Source organism: Natrix helvetica, assembly GCF_964273705.1.
Source record: "Natrix helvetica genome assembly, chromosome: 14".
In the NCBI taxonomy this organism is placed as follows: Eukaryota; Metazoa; Chordata; class Lepidosauria; order Squamata; family Natricidae; genus Natrix; species Natrix helvetica.
The window spans coordinates 14546533-14562448 of NC_138564.1; the positions used below are offsets into that span (position 1 = coordinate 14546533).

Consider the following 15916-nt stretch of genomic DNA (forward strand, 5'->3'; position numbering starts at 1 on the left):
GCCCCGCCTCGCCCCATCTCGGCCGGAGCCAATCACGGCGCAGCAGGGGAGGGGCCGCCTACCCATAGGACACAGCGCGAGGCACTTCCGGGAGCCCCGCCTCGCCCCATCTCGGCCGGAGCCGATCACGACGCAGCAGGGGAGGAGCCGCCTGTGCGCCACCGGTCATTGGTTGACAACCTAACGGATCCGGCTCCCCAACCAACGGTGTGACATAACGGGGGTCCTAACGCCGCCCCACTATAGCTCCGCCCCCGAAAGTGAAGAAAGTCACTCGGATGACCACAAATCTAGAAAAAGGTAAACCTTTAGAGGCGGCCCCTGAAATTCCACGGGCACGTTAAGCGGGGCAGCCTGGGTCTCGCTTCCCACAAAAGTCATGGGAAGAATTGCTTCCGAGTTAAGGTCATAGCTTCCTCTGCGTACCGGAAGCACTGGCGCGAGAACCTCTCCTCACAAGGGGAGCTGGAAGACCTACGGAAGCGCCCCTCCCCCCCCAGGAACACACGGGAGGGCCGGAGACATAGAGAGAACTCATGCTTTAATAAGAGACGGGAACCACAAAGGGCGGCCGGGCGGCCTCAGCAAGTGCCATAAAAATAGGGACTCCTCTGTACAAGGCGGACTCAGAATACAAAACGCGGGACGCCGCCCGGGAACGGAGGCGCGGCTACAAAAAAAAGTCCGTCGGGCCAAAGGGCGGCGTTCCCTCCCGGCTTGGATGGGCGGGGCCTCCGGAGCGGTCTTGCATAGGGCGGGAACGACCCTGAGGGGACCCTGCACGGCTCCGGCGACGCTCTTTCCCTTCCTTGACCCCGAAGCGAGCGGGGAAGCCGGGCCTCCGCAACCACGGGTTCCAGCCCAGAAAGGAGGTGCCTCGCTCCCCCTCCCGAAACCCGGGGCGGGGGAAGGGGCCGTGGTCGATGCCCGGCTGCATGCAAACTAAGGAAAGATCCCCACACGGGACAGAATGATACCCGCCCCCCTCCCCCCCTTCACAGGACACAGGATTCAAACGGGGGGGGGGTGTAGACGGAGGGGCCGATGACACAGGGAGTAGCCGGGAGAAGGAAAGAGGCCTCCGGTGCAGCAGCCTTCCACTCCGGCCTCGAGCATCGGATCCCTGGCATGCCCAGAATCATTGGGAGATTGGCACCGCACGGAGCCTGCCGCCGGTTCCTGTGCTGCCAGGAGACCTGCCTGGCACAGCCAGGAGAGAGCGAGCCTCTGGGTTGGCCCTTGAGATGGAAGCAGCCGTGTCCTTCTCTGTGTGACCTTACTTGGCTTCTAAGCCGGCTGCTGGTGGGAAGCTGCCTCCCAACCCTTCCTGGAAGCACTCACAAAATGGCTTGTATTTCTACACAAAAAAATTCTGCCCGCTGCCTAATAGAATTGCTGCCCCTCCCCCACCCAGCACCACTGAGTGCCAACTAAGAAGACAGTGAAAGGTCGGCTGTCATTAAGCAAGATCCACAGGCCCGGCCTCTGCTCAAATCCATCTTGCTGGGCTCCAGTTCCCCAACCTCCTCCCCACTGTACTGTATCTTTCAAGCCAGGGGAACAGGAAAAAAAGCCCAGAAACTCCACCCAGGCAAACAAAAAAATGAGCAACTTGAGATTCAGCACTTAGACGAAGGGAAGAACCTTCCTGGTGATAAAAACTTGTAGCCGTTGCCAGAAGGTATCTGTATGGGGTAGCTGGATTCCAGAGTGCTGCTGGAGTCAGCTGGAGGTCTACGCCCATTGGGAGAGTTCTTCTGCAAAAGAGCAGACAAGTCCTTCAGCTCCAGTTTGTCGGTGGCTTCCTCTTTGCTACGCCGGGGAGACAAGTTCAGCAGGCTCAGCACATCTCGTTTGGAGGCTTTCGCAGAAGAGCTGTGGCAGCTCCTCATGGGTCCGGGGGGTTGCTGGGGGACATTTTGCCAGAACATCTTCAGATTGTGAATGGCCTGCACCTTTCCATCAATGGCCGCCATCTTGAGCTTGTCGAGGGCAGGTGGGTTGGCTGGACTGGAACAGGCTGAGCTGGCAGAGGAATAGGAAAGGGCTGGGGAGGGAGTGCTGTCCGCTGGGGATCGATGCCCTGAGCCGGGGGAGATGTTCTGCGGAGACCTGGATATATGGGCACTGTATGGAGAGCTGGGATACTTTAGCTTGAAGACTGGCTGATCTGTCACAGGCGCACAAGGGTCCAGGCTGGGGGAAACCTGCCTAGCACTTTCCTTGGTGGACATCTGGGAGGGAGAAGGGCTGTTGTCTCCAAAGCTGGATGTTTGCAGGGAGGAACTCTTTAGAAGCTCAGGCCTCACCAGGGTGGGAGAAGGCTGACTTTTGACGCTGGAGCACAGTGGCCTGCTAAAGGCACTAGTCTCTGAGGACCGGAAGGTGGCAACTCTGGAGGGTGAGACAGTCCCTTCGTCCAAGCTGCTGCTTCGGCCAGGTTGGTGGGGACAGCGACTGCTGCCGGTACACTGGAGGTGCTCCACGGCGAGGAGGTGACTCTGCGTTTCCTGCAGGATCTTCTTGGCCAGCTCCTGAGGATCCAATTTTGGGCCATTCCCTTCCTCTTGGGATTTGACGGTGCTATCTGTTTCAGTACTGGAATGGTCTGATTCACCTATATCTGAACCCATTCGTTTCCCAACCTTCTGGAAAGGAGAGTTTGGGCTGGGAATGAGCGTCATTTTGCCCGGGGAGTTTGGGGAACTGATGCTATGCTTGAAGTTAACGGAGCCTCTGACTTCTCCAGCCTGGGAGAGGTTGTGCTCTGTGGAAAACATGCCTGGGGTCTCCTGATATACCGCCAGAGGCTCATTGCTCACAATGGAGAACCCTTCGTACTCCTCTTCGTCTTTGCCGGGGCCAGCTCTGGCTTGTGTCGAGAAATGACTCTGTGGTAAGGAGACCCTCTGGGGATAAATGGCCTTAGACCTCTCAGAGTCTTGGTGCCCCCTGGTGCCGCCTACCTCAGATGTGCCCTCGGGCTTGGAGACAAAGCTAATGGAAGAAGCAATGGAGCTCAGGCTGTAGACGGAGATGGCGTCTGAGGCCAGGCTGTCTGGGCCCGTAGGAGAGAAGGGGGGATTATGGCCATGGAGCGGCCCAGGATTGGAGATGGATTGGGCCGAGGCCAGTGATTCAAGCGAGGAGGAGCTGTCCAAGCTCAGGCGCTTGGGAAGTTCTGTGGAGTCTAGAGAGGAATGGGACAGCAAATTAATTCTAAAGCAGCACGACTGGGGAACACGGGTTTAAGGTCCTCTCACTCACAAGAGGCTAAGGCCCATGTCTTCTCTCAGAGGGTTCTTTGCTAGAACCTCACCTTTCTTAAGTTCTTCCCCCTCCCTGCGACCGTGATAAGTGGCATCATTTGCCCTTGTGCGCCAAGTATGGTTGCCCTGGGCAGTGTTGGGCTTCAGGGTTTGGGGACTATGGCTGCAGATTTTCAGATACCAGCTGTGAAAGCCTACACCAAGATGTTGCACTGCTTGTGGAAGCCAGAAGCCCAGCAAAAGCCAAGGGACACGGCCAGACTGTGGCTCTGCCATCATTGTTCTGTCCTAGTGACTCCCCCCATCCCAGGAGCTCTGAAAAGAAGCTGTTCTTCCCCAAGGCCTCCATGCCCCCCCTCCCCCCGTCTCCTCAGAAAGAGCCTCACCAAAAAGAGCCAGCAGAGTCTGGAGCGCAAAATGCATCGTCCGGCGGCTGGCCTGTTTTCCCGTCTTCAGAATTACTTCCTCCTGCCCGACCTCGCACAGATCAAACCCTGCAAGCAGCAAAACAGAGCCAGATGAGCCCCCTATGATATTCTCAGATCCCTCCCCCCCCCCAAACACAGGCCCCCCTCTGCCTGTCTCCAGCCCAGGACAAGCTGTGGAAGCCTCTTGGGGAGCACAAGAAGAGAGGCCAGCCCTGCCCCCACAGAATTCCCTGCCTTTCCAGAGCCATTTGCCTACCAAGAGCTGCCAGGAACTCATGGCAGCCGGGCAGCCGCCAAAGCTGAACACTGATGGAGACTTGAATCGGGGCCAGTGTGAAATCTTGCTCCTTGTCTCCAACCTGGAGCTGCACTAAAACCTGATGGAGCTGAGGAGGAGAAGGAGTTGCCAGTCAGGTGGCCCCAGCCCATCCTTCTGCCCAATCCTCCAGCTTTGCCCCAGGAAAATACCAGGGAAGAAATGGGGGTGCAAAAGCAGCAAGGAAGAAAGGAGGAAGCCCTGCCCACCCAGCCCTGCCTCTCTGCTCAAGCAGGGAAGGGGCCCAGGGGATTCGGGGTGTGTGTGTGTCCTGTACTCACCATTCCCACCATATTTTTAACAGCCTTTGGGGAGTAGAAAGGGCAGGCAGGCAGGCGGGAGATGGGGAGGGGGTGGAAAAAGAGAGAAAGAGAAACGTTTAGAGGTAGGCTGGAATGCAGGGCAGCAGCTCAATGATGCTTTGGAGCAGCAAGAGGAGGAGAGCGAAGCGTTTGTTCGGGGCCCATGCCTGGAGCTGGGACCTCCAGAGGCAGCCTGCCCCACTGCCATGAAGGCATGCCAATACTTGCCTGGCTGATCAACTGCTCTCCCGTTTCAGAGGCGGTGATCAGCTTGCAGAGGGCCTGCAGGGCAGCATTAGGCAAACCTGCGAGGGGGAGGCAGAACTTGAAGGACCTTGAAAGTCGCTGCAGCCCAGGGTGCCAAGGTTACCCCAAGGGCCCAACGTTTACTCACCAAGCAAAGACTGGATGGTGCTGCTGCACTGCTGCAGTCGGTCCCCGGGGTCTGCCGTGGGGAAGAAGACAGCGGCTGGAAGCCCACTGGCTGGAGGGTCCAGGCGGAAGCCCACTGCGGTCAGCAGGGCCTGCCAGCCAGGGATGCCGCCCACTTTATTCTCCACGCTCTGCTGAGAGGTGTACATGGAGTTGTGCTGCCCACTGAGGATGCGCTGCAAGGACTTCTCCACCTAAGAGGGAGGCGAGGGCGTGAGCTGCCTGGGTGCTCCAGACGCCCTTCCAGGGCACCCCTGCAGCCTCAAGCGACAGATGGTCGAAACTTTGATGCTCCTCACCAGATGCAATAGGACCCGCAAAGCATCTCGTGCTCGCTCCGGGTGCTGCAGGATGTCAGTCAAGGCTTGTCCCACCAGGGAAGAAGGGCTGTTGAGTTTCACGTCGCTACCGATCAGCACAAAGCCTGTGGAGCGGAAAGGGCAGCCTTGGGGCACAGGACACAGGCAAAAGCCCCACCAGGTCATGAGCTCTCCCTGTTCTGCTTGGCTGCCCTTGGTCCCTGCAGAGCTTCCAGTACTTTTTATGCACCTCTTCTCACTCCGAGTCACCTCGTAGCAGAACAAGGCAGCATTTTTAGGCACATAACGTTACACCGGTAAGGCCACTCCTGTTTATGGCAACCAGTCTCTCCCCCCACCCCCGACTCCTAAGCCCCCAGGGGACAGCATAGCAGTCGCCTTCTCCTTCAGGACTGGGACTGGCTCCCCACAAGCTGTCCAAGACTTGTTACCCCTTCCTCACCTGCCCAGTTGGAGGGGTGGGAAAACAGCGTGCTGCTCTGCAGCCTCTTCATCGCCTCCCCGAGGGCAGCGCTGGCCTTCAGCCCGTTCAGCAGGGCAGAGTAGAAGGTGTGCACAAAGGTCTTGGATGCCGCAACTGGGACTGGCCATAAGGAGACCAACACACAGAGGGCACCAGCAGCCAGGAAGGCCCGCGTCAGTCCTACCAGCCCATCCGCGGTGACCTTGCTGTTGGATTCTTGGTAGGAGCCCAGGAAGACCAGCTTGACTGGCAAGCGAAGTTCTAGCACGTCGGCTGCTGTGAGCAGAAACTCCTGCAGTGGTGGGCAATCGGAGATGCTTTCCACATCACTTGCATCGTCCTGCATGCGCAAAGACTCTGGGATTGTGTAAGAGTTTCCAAAGGAGCCCTTGCGACCAGAGCTGATGCTCTCGGCATTGGGCGTCAGAACCAGAGCAGCCAGCTTCCAGGAGACGTGCGTAGCGAAATGCACACATTCAGCCTGTGCCAGGGCACTCATCACGGTCTCCTTGGTGGCTGCACTGCCCACCAGTGCCTGGCAGCCAAGCAGTTCTGATACCGCATAGGCCTCCTCTTCCGCAGAGGGCATGGGCCCCCACAGCCAGCGGTCCATCATGGAGGACGGCAGCTTCGGGTTGCCAATGACAGCGGCCGTGGAGGAGGAGCTGCCGTAAGCAGAGGAGTTCTTCTTGGCCTGGCCCTGGAAGAGAACCCTCAACCTCAGTGGGAAGAACAGCAATACTGACCTACCAGCCACTACTAGGAGAACTCCCTGGTCATGTATAGCCACCCTGCAAAGAACCTCCCTGCCCCTTGGAAGGAAGCCATGTTTGCTTGCACTGCCTGGCCCTCTCTTGAGCTCTGTGCCCTGTTTGGAAGCCCTGTCTTTCCAGGAAGGTAAGAAACGGATGCAGGCGAGCCCAGGGTTTCTAGAGCCCTCTGAGGATGGAGGAGCAAAGGAAGGGCCTCCGCTCATTGCTTTGGCTCCCCCTTTGGAGCAGTGGCTACTGGGCAGACCAGCCTTACAGAAGAGACAGAGCGGTCTGGGGCAAAATTCCACCAACAGAAGCAGGGGAAGGACTAAGGGAGCCTGTAACAGAACGGGGTATTCCTGGCGATCATTCTGGGGGCAGAAGACCCACGCTGCCCACCTTGGCACTGGCACTCAGGGCTTGGATGGAGGGCACAGCAATAAGGCTGAAGCGTTCGTAGAGATACTCGTTGGATGAGCTGCCCTTGAGAAGAGCGAAGGGGATGAGGTATAGCTCCCCCTCCAGGACAAGGACCAGCTGCCGGTGACGCCCCACTGGGCCACTGGAGTGCATCAGGCCCTGTGAAGGGAGAAGAGCTGAATGAGCATTCTGGGGCTTCTGGTCAGGAAAGACCCTGCAACCCCCTCAATATCTGGGGACCCTCCCCCTCAACCGTATCTGAGCCACCGCTATGCCCTCCGTGTCCTCGCTCACCAGGTGCTTTGACTCTTTGTTGAGGGTGATCCCCAAAATCTCCCCCTCCGCTTCCTGGGGCTGTCAAGGGGCTTCCCTCCCTGCGAGGCGGATCCAAGCTGCCAGGAGTGCTGCAGCAACCCAGAAGCGCCCCTTTCCTGCGTCAGCCCAAGAGGAGGCAGCACGAGAGGCTGGGAAAGGTCTCAAGGAGGACTCATCCTCTCCACAAAGTTTGCTCCTTCCAAAGGAGCTCTCCCTGCTTCTGCAGCTCTTCACGAGCCCCTGCCCGTCTGGCTGCTCCCCACGGGAAAAACCCGGCTTCCGCAGGGCCCATCTGGGGTTCACCATCTGGGCCCCAGCTCACCCCTTCCAATGGCCCAATCAGCATGTCGTAGAGGACCCGGAGGGGCGACTTGCTGCAGGAGTCGGGCCATCGAGGGAGGGAGGATGCGAGGCCCTCCTCCTTGACTGTGGAGGAGGCAGGGCCAGCAAAGGGGCTGCTGGTGCTCTGGCAGCTCCTGTGGAGGGAGACAGAAGGCACGATGTGGGGGAGGGGAAGCTAAGGAGGTCCTCCCCACCATGGAAGAGCCTGGCCTGCCTCCCCCCGCTTGCCTGAAGCCACAGAGGCAGCAGCCCGTCCATCTGGAGAGCACCAGGGCAGCCCCTCCCTGTTGGGGCTTGCTTTTATCTCCAGTTGCCAGACCCTCCCTCTCCCCCCAACCATCGGCTTGCAGCTCCGGCTCTGAAAGTGCAGCTGCCAACGCCTGGGATGAAATCCATCTCCCTGTCCTCCCTGATGGGATCCGGCAGATTCATTCAGCTAACAAGGTTGGTCTATTCCTCGGGTTTGCTGGGGGCGGGGGGGGGGGGAGGGAATGGCACCCTCAGCAGTGTCAACACTGCGGCCTCCTTGGAAAGTTGGCGAGTCTCCCGAGCCAGGTGGGAATAGAGGCTGGGCCAGCCTTGCCTCCCCTCCCCACTCCCCTGCTCCTTTGGGTGAGCTGCCTTGTGCCAATAGCATTCTGGGACTTCCCCACGTCCATCGTGAGGAGATGATCCAGGTGGGCCTCCCATTGAGGGAACTGGGCACCTTCCCTCTTTCCTGCAGGCCTCAGGCTTCCCCCCTCCCAAAGTGTTTCAGGAAGAGCCTCAGAGCAAAGTCCCAGTTCCCCCCGGAGGCTGCTGCAATGTCCGGGCAACTCAGGGGAACCTGCTCTTCCCTTGTGGCCCTCCCTCCCTCATCGACGGTCCCCACAGCCCCTGGGACACAGACCCCGTTCAGCCCCCTGGAGCTCACCTGTTGAAGAGGTTGTTCCTGCTCACCATCCTCAGGAAGCCAGTGGGGTCATTGGAAGAGTTCAGCTTGCCGCTCATCTCCTCAGAGGGCTGGTCCATCAGGTCTCCTGCTTCGCTCTCCGTCTCACTGCTGGCAAAGGGAAGAGACCTCAGTGGAAGCCAGCCGTGGGGTGGGGAGCGTTACGGCATCCGGTCTCTGCCAATCATCCAAAGCAAGGCAAAGACAGGGCCGGGGGTCGGAACGCCCCAAGAGATCCCTGCCAAACTCTGCCCTGCCCCATTAAGGTTCCAAGGAGACCGCAGGGAGAGGCTCCCGAGAGTCCCTTCCAAGATGGGGGCGCCCTGCTGGGGCTACAAGTGGGGAGGGGGACTCAACCGTCTAGGTTCCCCTGCCAGTTCCCTGTCTGAATGAGACCCCGTCCATTCAGAATCTGTCTCTATTCCATTGGGGATCCCAGAGGTGCTTTTTTCAAGAGGCCCCTGGACTTCACTTCCAATTCAAGGGTTCAGAATGTTAAATATACACAGTCACAGAATTTAAGGGAGAACTTTTATAAAATGTTTTACAGATGGTATTTAGATCCTAAAAAATTATCATGCATGTACCCAAATGTTCAACCAAAATGTTGGAGATGCAGGTGTCTAGATGCCACCTTTTTTCATGTATGGTGGACCTGCAACAAGGTTAAAGCTTTTTGGATAAAAATATGGTGGGTTATGCAGAATGTATTTAAGAAAAGAATACAATTCACTCCGCAAATGTTTTTATTGGGTATAGCTAAGGATTTCACCAAAGGGGAAACAAAATTGGTCTTGCATATGGTCACAGCAGCTAGGTTGTTGATTGCACAACATTGGAAAAAAGATTTTTTACCGACAATTGATCAATGGATTCAGAAGGTGGCGGGGTTCGCCGAAATGGCAAAAATTTCAGCTTTTTTAAAAGATCAGAAGCAGGAGAATTATACACAGGAATGGGTAAAATGGATCAATTATATACAGAATAAATACCAGACTAGGAAGTACTATGTAGCCTTTAGGTAAGAATGTTTAGACTGATAGATGATCAGAGTAAATAATACATGGGATGCTTGGAATTGTTAGAGTGGTGTATAGTGGAAGGAATTATTAGAGTGGTGTATAGTGGAAGTCGGGGGTGGGGGGGTGGGTTGAGTGGGAGGTGGGGGTGGGTTAGGGTGGAGGGTGGGGTAATATATATGTATAAATAAACTAGAAGATGGGATTAATGAAATATTGTTATTTTAAGAGAAATTTATATTATGATTTATATATGTTAAATTAATTTAGAAGATGGGATTAATGGGCTATTGTTACTTTAAGAGAAACTTATATTATGATTGTTGGGAGGAGAGGGGGTACAATATGTGAATGAGTAATCTACTTTAAGACGGAGGGAGGGGAGGGGGTAAAGTATTTGGTATAATATTTGAATGAGACATTTTTTGGGGGGGGGGTTGGGGGGAGGGGAGGGGGCATAGTATCTGTATGTGATTTATACTGTATGGTGGGGGGGTTAAAAGGGGGAAAATTTGTTTGTATAAAACTTTTTCAATTTAAAAAAAAAAGGAGCTTCTTCCACTCCCCTCCTTCAGAGCTGAAAAGCTTCTTGAATGAGAATGGAAACGTCTTCCAAGAAAAGCCGGAAGGTCCAGTGGGCTCTAGAAAAAGGCCCCTTTGGGACAACCCTGACCTGGAGGACTGAGGGCCTCCACAGACCGTCCATCGGAGGCTGTTTCACACTGCAATCGGGCAGGACTTCAGGGGCCGCTGTGCTTGGAGCCCCAACCCGGATGGTGGAGGAGGCCGCCTTGCTCCCAAGGCAGATGGGAGGGAGCAGACAGGCCCTTGGTGGAAGTGGACCAGCCTCTGCTCCGACTGAGTGGACCAGCCTTCATTCATCCGCTGCCCCTGAATGCCCAGGCTCAGCATCTCCTCCACTGCTCTGAGCCAAGGAAGCTGACTTCCTACCTCTGGCACACGGACATCTGCTTGCCTCTGGGGGAGGGGAGGCGCTGTCCACTTGCGGCAAGAATCCCACTCGGACCCCACATGCACCTGCAGGGACAGGCACTCACCTCACAAAATGGGGATCCACCCCCAGGGCTTCTCGTACACTGGAGCTGAGCTGCTCCAGCGCTGAGCTGGCGAGTGACTGCAGGCCTGAGCTCCTGTCTTGCAAGTCTCCCGAGTGCCCAGCTGGGCCCTCCCCCAGGTAGCATTCGTGGAACTTCAGGATCCCTGAAAGCAGAGAGCAGAGCAACTGCAGGGAGACTCCACGGGCAGAATCCTGACAGGCTCCCCAGCACAGCAAATGTTGCCGGGCAAAACCCTCGGAGAGAAGAAGAAGAAGAAGGTGGTCAGAGATATACACCCCCCCCACACACACACATCCAGGGGGCACTGAAGAAGCAGCAAACTCTCCTTAGACACTGGAGAAGCCGGAGGGGGGAGAGCAGCATGGCCCCCTCCCAGGAGGAGCATGTGCCCAGCCTCCTACTCTACCTGCCCCTGGAGCCAAGAGCCAAGAGTACAGGTATCCCGCTGCCAGTGAGAAGTAGAGGACCAGTCCCCTCTGGCCATTCACTGTCTCCAGGACCTGATCCACCGTCACAGGGGAGTAAGGGTCAGAATCCTGCTGCCCGGTCTGACGCTCCACCAGCAGGTCAGCAAAGGCCCTTGTCCGACCTCTTTCGGCCACCGCCAACGCCTCATCATGATGGCCTGCAAAAGCCCCCCCATCCCCCCCCCGGTGACATTTCAGCTGTGGCCCAGGAAGGGGGAGAGCTACGGACCAGCCGCTTCTCAGGCACCAGCTGATTTTGCCTCTCCCCCCCCCCCCCTTTAAGCCAATGGTTATGCCAGCAAGACTGCACAGATGCCGGCCCATAGCTGCCCCGAGCACGTGCCAAAGTCGCCCCATCCAACACCCCCCTTTCCCTCTCCCGCAAAATCCACCCTCCTCTTACCCAGTGTAACCAGCACCCGTTGCAGGGCCTGATAGGAAGAGGTCTGCAGGTCAAACAGCGAGAGCTTGTAGTCAATGCTCAGCCGCGCTTCGTGCCGGATGGTCTCAAAGAGGGCCGAAGCCCGGTAGAGCTGTGAGAAGAAGCAACGCTGGGGGTCAGTCTCTGCCGCTCAGCCAAGGGCAGCGGTGTCCCTGTAGGTGCCCACTGCCTACCTGATGCTGAGCCTCTTCCAGGTTTCCACTTGCCCAAAGCGAAAGGCCCAAGCCGTGGCGGATCCTGGCTTCGTCCTCCCTGCGCCCCAGCTGCTCAGCCAGCCTCAGCCCTGCAGGAGGAAGGAGGGGGGGGGGATCTGAGGGCCCACCAGCCTCTTGCTGCGCTCTGGTTCGCCACCGGATTCCCCTCCTTTCTTCACATTTCTTCACCAACCTCTCCCAGAAGGTGGCTTCATTTGCCCATCCCCACACCACTGGGGAGGACTCAGGCTCTGCTCCCACCCAACCCTTCCCCATCCAAGGAGAGGCATTTCCCCTGGGAGCCTGTCCTGGCTGCTGGCCTTGTGAGGCTACTCACCTTCCTGCAGATACATCACCGCTTGGGGGTAGTTCAGCAAGGCATGATGTGTCCTGCCCAGGCTGCTGTAGGAGGCAGTTTTTGCTGCCAGGTCATTCAACTGGGCTGCGATGCTGAGGTGCTGCTCCTGGTAGACCACGGCCCTCTCGTAAGTGCCCAGAGACTCATAGGTCAGGCCCAGGTTGCCATATGCCCGGCCTTGGCAAGCCGGATTGTTAGTTTCCTCTGCAATCCTGAGGTCCATCTGGTGGTACTGGAGGGCCGTGTCGTATTCTGCCATTTGCTGGTAGACGTTGCCCAAGCCGCAAGCTGCATTGCCCTCCAGGGCCTGGTCCTTCATATCCTGTGCAATGCCCAACTGGCGCTCGAGGCAAGAGATAGCCTGTTCGAAGTTGCCCAGCTGGCTGTGCAGAGTGCCCAATTCGCCGTATGCCTGGGCTTTATCAAAGGCTTCTCCAAGCTCATGGGCCACCACAAGCCTTTTCTCAAAGCAAACCAGGGCCTGCTGCAGGTTGCCCATTGCCCTATGGAAAGGAAATGCCAGCGTTATCCTTCTTTTGCCCCCCCCCCCCCATGAGAGAGCGGCCCGTCGTAGCAACAGCTGTTCATGCTGCATGCCCGGGCTACCCAAACCTAGCAGTGGGGCACAGCAAGATCAATAGAGCCGCTCCGCCAACCTCATCTCCCTCCCCAAGTAAATTGCCCCCTTCCTCTACCCTCAGCGTGTTCATGAGGAACGCCCCCCCCCTCACCTGTGCCCGCTGCCTAGGCCCCGATAGGCCTTCGCCTGGTCCTGCATGCGGCTGAGGCTCTGGGCAACGGACAGGTACTGGTCGTAATACTTGACGGCTTCCTCGTAGTCACCCAGTGCTTCATAGCAGTCGCCCAAATTGCCAAAGGCCCGGCCTCTGTCCAGCACAGCCTCACTCCCGCTCAGCTGCTGCAGGGTGGCCAGTTGCTGCTCAAAGAAGCCAATGGCCTCCTCCGTGGCATTCATGTTCATTTTGGTGATGCCCATATTGCCGTAGACCTGGGCTTCGATGCCGGGATCCTTCAGCTTCTGGCCCACCTCCAATTGCTCCTGGTAACCCTTGAAGGCCATGGTGTACTTGCCCAAGGCCATGTAGACCGCCGCCAGGTGCCCGTGTGCCTGGCATTCTCCCAGCATCTCGCCCAGCTCTTGATGCACTTCCAGTTCCTGTGTATGGTAGCCCAGGGCCTTGTCGTACTTTTGCAGCAGACGGTAGGCTGAGCCGAGAGCTGCGTAGGCGCTGGCCTCCAGCTTCCTGTCTGCGGCCTGATGGGCGAGGCTCAGCTGCTGCTCGTAGAGCCTGACGGCGCTGCCCACATCTCTCTTGCAGATGGCAATGTCCCCCAGGTTGCCCAGGGCTCGGAACTTGGCCTGAGGGTTGCTGAGGGACTGGGCGAGGGACAGCAGGTACTTCTGGCACTCCTCCGCTTCAGAGAAGTGGCCCAGGGCCTTGAAGGCCAGGCCCAGGTTGCAGTAGGCCTTGGCCTGGCTGAGCTTGTCATGCAGGTCCTTGGCCAGGGCCAGGTCTTGCTCGTAGTACTTCACAGCTTCCTCGTAGTTGCCCAGGCAGTACTGGGCATAGCCTAGATTGTGGCAGATTTTGCCTTCGCTCTCCATGTCCTGCAGCTCCGGGGAGAGTTGCAGGTATTGCTCGTAGTATGGGGCTGCCTGGGCGAACTCTCCCCGGGAGCAGTGGAAGTTCCCCAGGTTGCCCAGTGCCCGGGCCTCACTCTGGACGTCCCGCAGCTCCCGGGCAATGTTGAGGTGGTTCTGGTAGTGCTGGAGTGCCCGGTCGTGGGCTCCCAGAGCTTGATAGGCTACAGCCAGGTTGCCATGAGTGGAGGCCTGGGAGGCCCGATCGTTCACCTCCATGGAAATCTGCAGCTCCTGACGGTGATACTTGACAGCACAGTCAAACATGCCCAGAGCGTTGTAGGCATTGCCCATGTTGCCGTAGGCCCTCCCCTGGGCCGCGTAGTCATTCAGCTCCTGTGCAATGGAGAGGTGCGCCTTGTGCAGCTTAAGGGCTATCTCGTAGTCCCCCTTTATCTGGTGGATGATCCCTGCAAGGAACAGCAAAGAGCAGCCTCTGTCTGGAGCCCACACGAGCTCAGGCCAAGAGGCAGCTGAAAAAGCGGGACTCTGCCAGCCCAGGAGGAAAAGACACAGGCCAGCTGGGAATCTCCTGCACCCGACCCGCCGGATCCCCAGTAGAATAACTTGGCAGCTGGTTGCCCTACATGCCTCTTAGCAGCTGGGAGCAGTTCAGCCAGTGCCCCCTGTCCCTTCCCTCTCTGGTCTGGGAGAGAGAAGTGAGTACAGGCAGCCTCTGGATGCAGAGCAGGAGGCAAACGAACAACTAGTTCCCCGGAACCAGCCTCTTGGGCCCCAACATCCCACAGGAACTTGGGATCACATATGTGTGCTCAGGGAGCTATGCAAAGCGGCTGTCACAGCCAGGGGGAAAAGGGATCTCCTAGGCTTTAAGGAAAGTAGTGGGGAGGGAGTCCTTCCCCTTGGACCGCCTAACCTTACCCGGCTTCTGGTCTTACAGAGTGCCCGAGCCTCAGGACAACAGCACTGCTCCTTTGAGAGGTGTATGCACCATCACAGAGCATGTGCAAAAGGATTTCCCCCCGAGGCAGCTGGAGAGGAAATTCCAGCATAAAGACAGCCGGAATTGATGTCAGGAACGAAAGGCAACAGAGGAAACTGACTTGTTCTGCGCTTCTGGCCTCCGCTTTCCCAAGAGAAGCCCCTGCTGCCCTCTTGCACTGCGTAGCTTCAGCCCTGAGTCTCCCCAAAGGTGAGTCCCGGGGTGCCCACTGAAATTGCCATGGTGCTTTGTGGGCGTACCCATACAGGTCTCCACAGATACCTAGCCCCGAGACCTTGCCCGAGCTGTCTGCCTGGTTTGGGGGCTGGCACCCTCTCTGCTGTTGTTTCAGCAAAGGGGAGGAAGGGCATCATCCAGAGCCTTGGCATGCAGTTCGGAGTTTAAATCTTGGCCAAGGGAATTTTTTCTTCAAACTGACAAGGTTAAGCCTAGGGGCTTGGGGGAAGGGAGCAACAAACCCAACTTGGATGGAAGCCACGACCGCCTGCTGCACAGCTCTGTCCGAAGACCCCTCACTACCCAGAGGGTCCTGTGCCAGGCTGCCAAGATTGAGGCTCGATCAGCTGCCTGCCTGAGGAGGGGTCCTGTCTGATCATGCAGGCTGAGGCTCTGGCACTGGGGGCGTGGCCTAGGAAAGCTCATTCTGAAAGGATCCTCTTACCTAGATTGGAAGAGGCACGGCCCTCTGCAGCTCGATCCTGAAGGCTCTCTGCGATGTGCAGCTGCTCCTCGTGATACTGTTTGGCCCGCTCCATATCCTGCATGCAGCGGGCAGCGTGACCGAGCCCAGCATACGCTCGCATCTCAATAGGCTTCTCCTCCAGCTCCTGGGCCAGCTCCAAGACGTGGTTGTGATAAGACATGGCCTTGTCAAAGTTGCGGTGATAGTGATAGGCGCTGCCCAGGTTGCTGTAGGCCCGGGCCTCCTCCCGCTTGTTGCAGAGGGCTTTGGCAATCCTCAGGTGCTGCTCGTGGCACTGCACAGCATTCTCAAAGTCCCCCATGGCGATGTAGACAGCCCCCATGTTGCCCAGTTCCCGTGCTTCAGAGAGGTCCTCTTTGCCTTGCTTGGCGAGAAGGACACACTGCTTGTGGCTGGCCAAGGCGTTAGGGTAGTCCCCGATGGCAGTGTAGACGTGGCCAAGGCTGCTGAGGGCGGAGGAGGCAGCCTGCAGGGAAGAGCCAAGAGGGGCCTCGGAGCTGCAGAAGGTGGCGACAGCCCTCAAGGCACACCCTAACACCCTGATAACTGAGGCACGGGCCCCTGAGGGCCACCTGCTCAAGGAGATATAGGGAGGACCATTCTGGATCTTGGGAGCCCAGGCACAGAGCCCCCGAGTCGCCCACAAGGACACAGGTCTTGTGGAAACCTCCTTGGGCAGGGCTGCCAGCCTCCTGGCACAGCTACCTGGCCACTACGGCAACCCAGGTAGAGAGGAA

The 15916-nt window shown here is 57.7% G+C and overlaps 1 protein-coding gene across 5 annotated transcripts in view; it reads right to left on the minus strand.

Annotated features, from left to right (window-relative positions):
• Nucleotides 1–524: 524 nt before the first annotated feature.
• Nucleotides 525–15916, minus strand: part of TTC28 (tetratricopeptide repeat domain 28) — a 30546-nt gene continuing 15154 nt past the window's right edge. For 2 of the 5 annotated variants that reach the window (XM_081966405.1, XM_081966408.1), the window contains 18 exons: nucleotides 15138–15645; nucleotides 12581–13922; nucleotides 11829–12352; nucleotides 11471–11580; nucleotides 11259–11388; nucleotides 10795–11013; nucleotides 10368–10530; nucleotides 8273–8401; nucleotides 7340–7493; nucleotides 6682–6861; nucleotides 5510–6230; nucleotides 5047–5171; nucleotides 4710–4941; nucleotides 4544–4620; nucleotides 4295–4318; nucleotides 3954–4083; nucleotides 3656–3763; nucleotides 525–3190 (listed from right to left, as the gene is read on the minus strand). In XM_081966405.1, the coding sequence (XP_081822531.1) occupies nucleotides 1620–3190; nucleotides 3656–3763; nucleotides 3954–4083; nucleotides 4295–4318; nucleotides 4544–4620; nucleotides 4710–4941; nucleotides 5047–5171; nucleotides 5510–6230; nucleotides 6682–6861; nucleotides 7340–7493; nucleotides 8273–8401; nucleotides 10368–10530; nucleotides 10795–11013; nucleotides 11259–11388; nucleotides 11471–11580; nucleotides 11829–12352; nucleotides 12581–13922; nucleotides 15138–15645 (6447 nt within the window). In that variant the 3' untranslated portion in view covers nucleotides 525–1619. The remainder of the gene's footprint in view (nucleotides 3191–3655; nucleotides 3764–3953; nucleotides 4084–4294; nucleotides 4319–4543; nucleotides 4621–4709; nucleotides 4942–5046; nucleotides 5172–5509; nucleotides 6231–6681; nucleotides 6862–7339; nucleotides 7494–8272; nucleotides 8402–10367; nucleotides 10531–10794; nucleotides 11014–11258; nucleotides 11389–11470; nucleotides 11581–11828; nucleotides 12353–12580; nucleotides 13923–15137; nucleotides 15646–15916) is intronic. The other 3 variants (XM_081966407.1, XM_081966409.1, XM_081966406.1) reach the window with 2 other exon arrangements.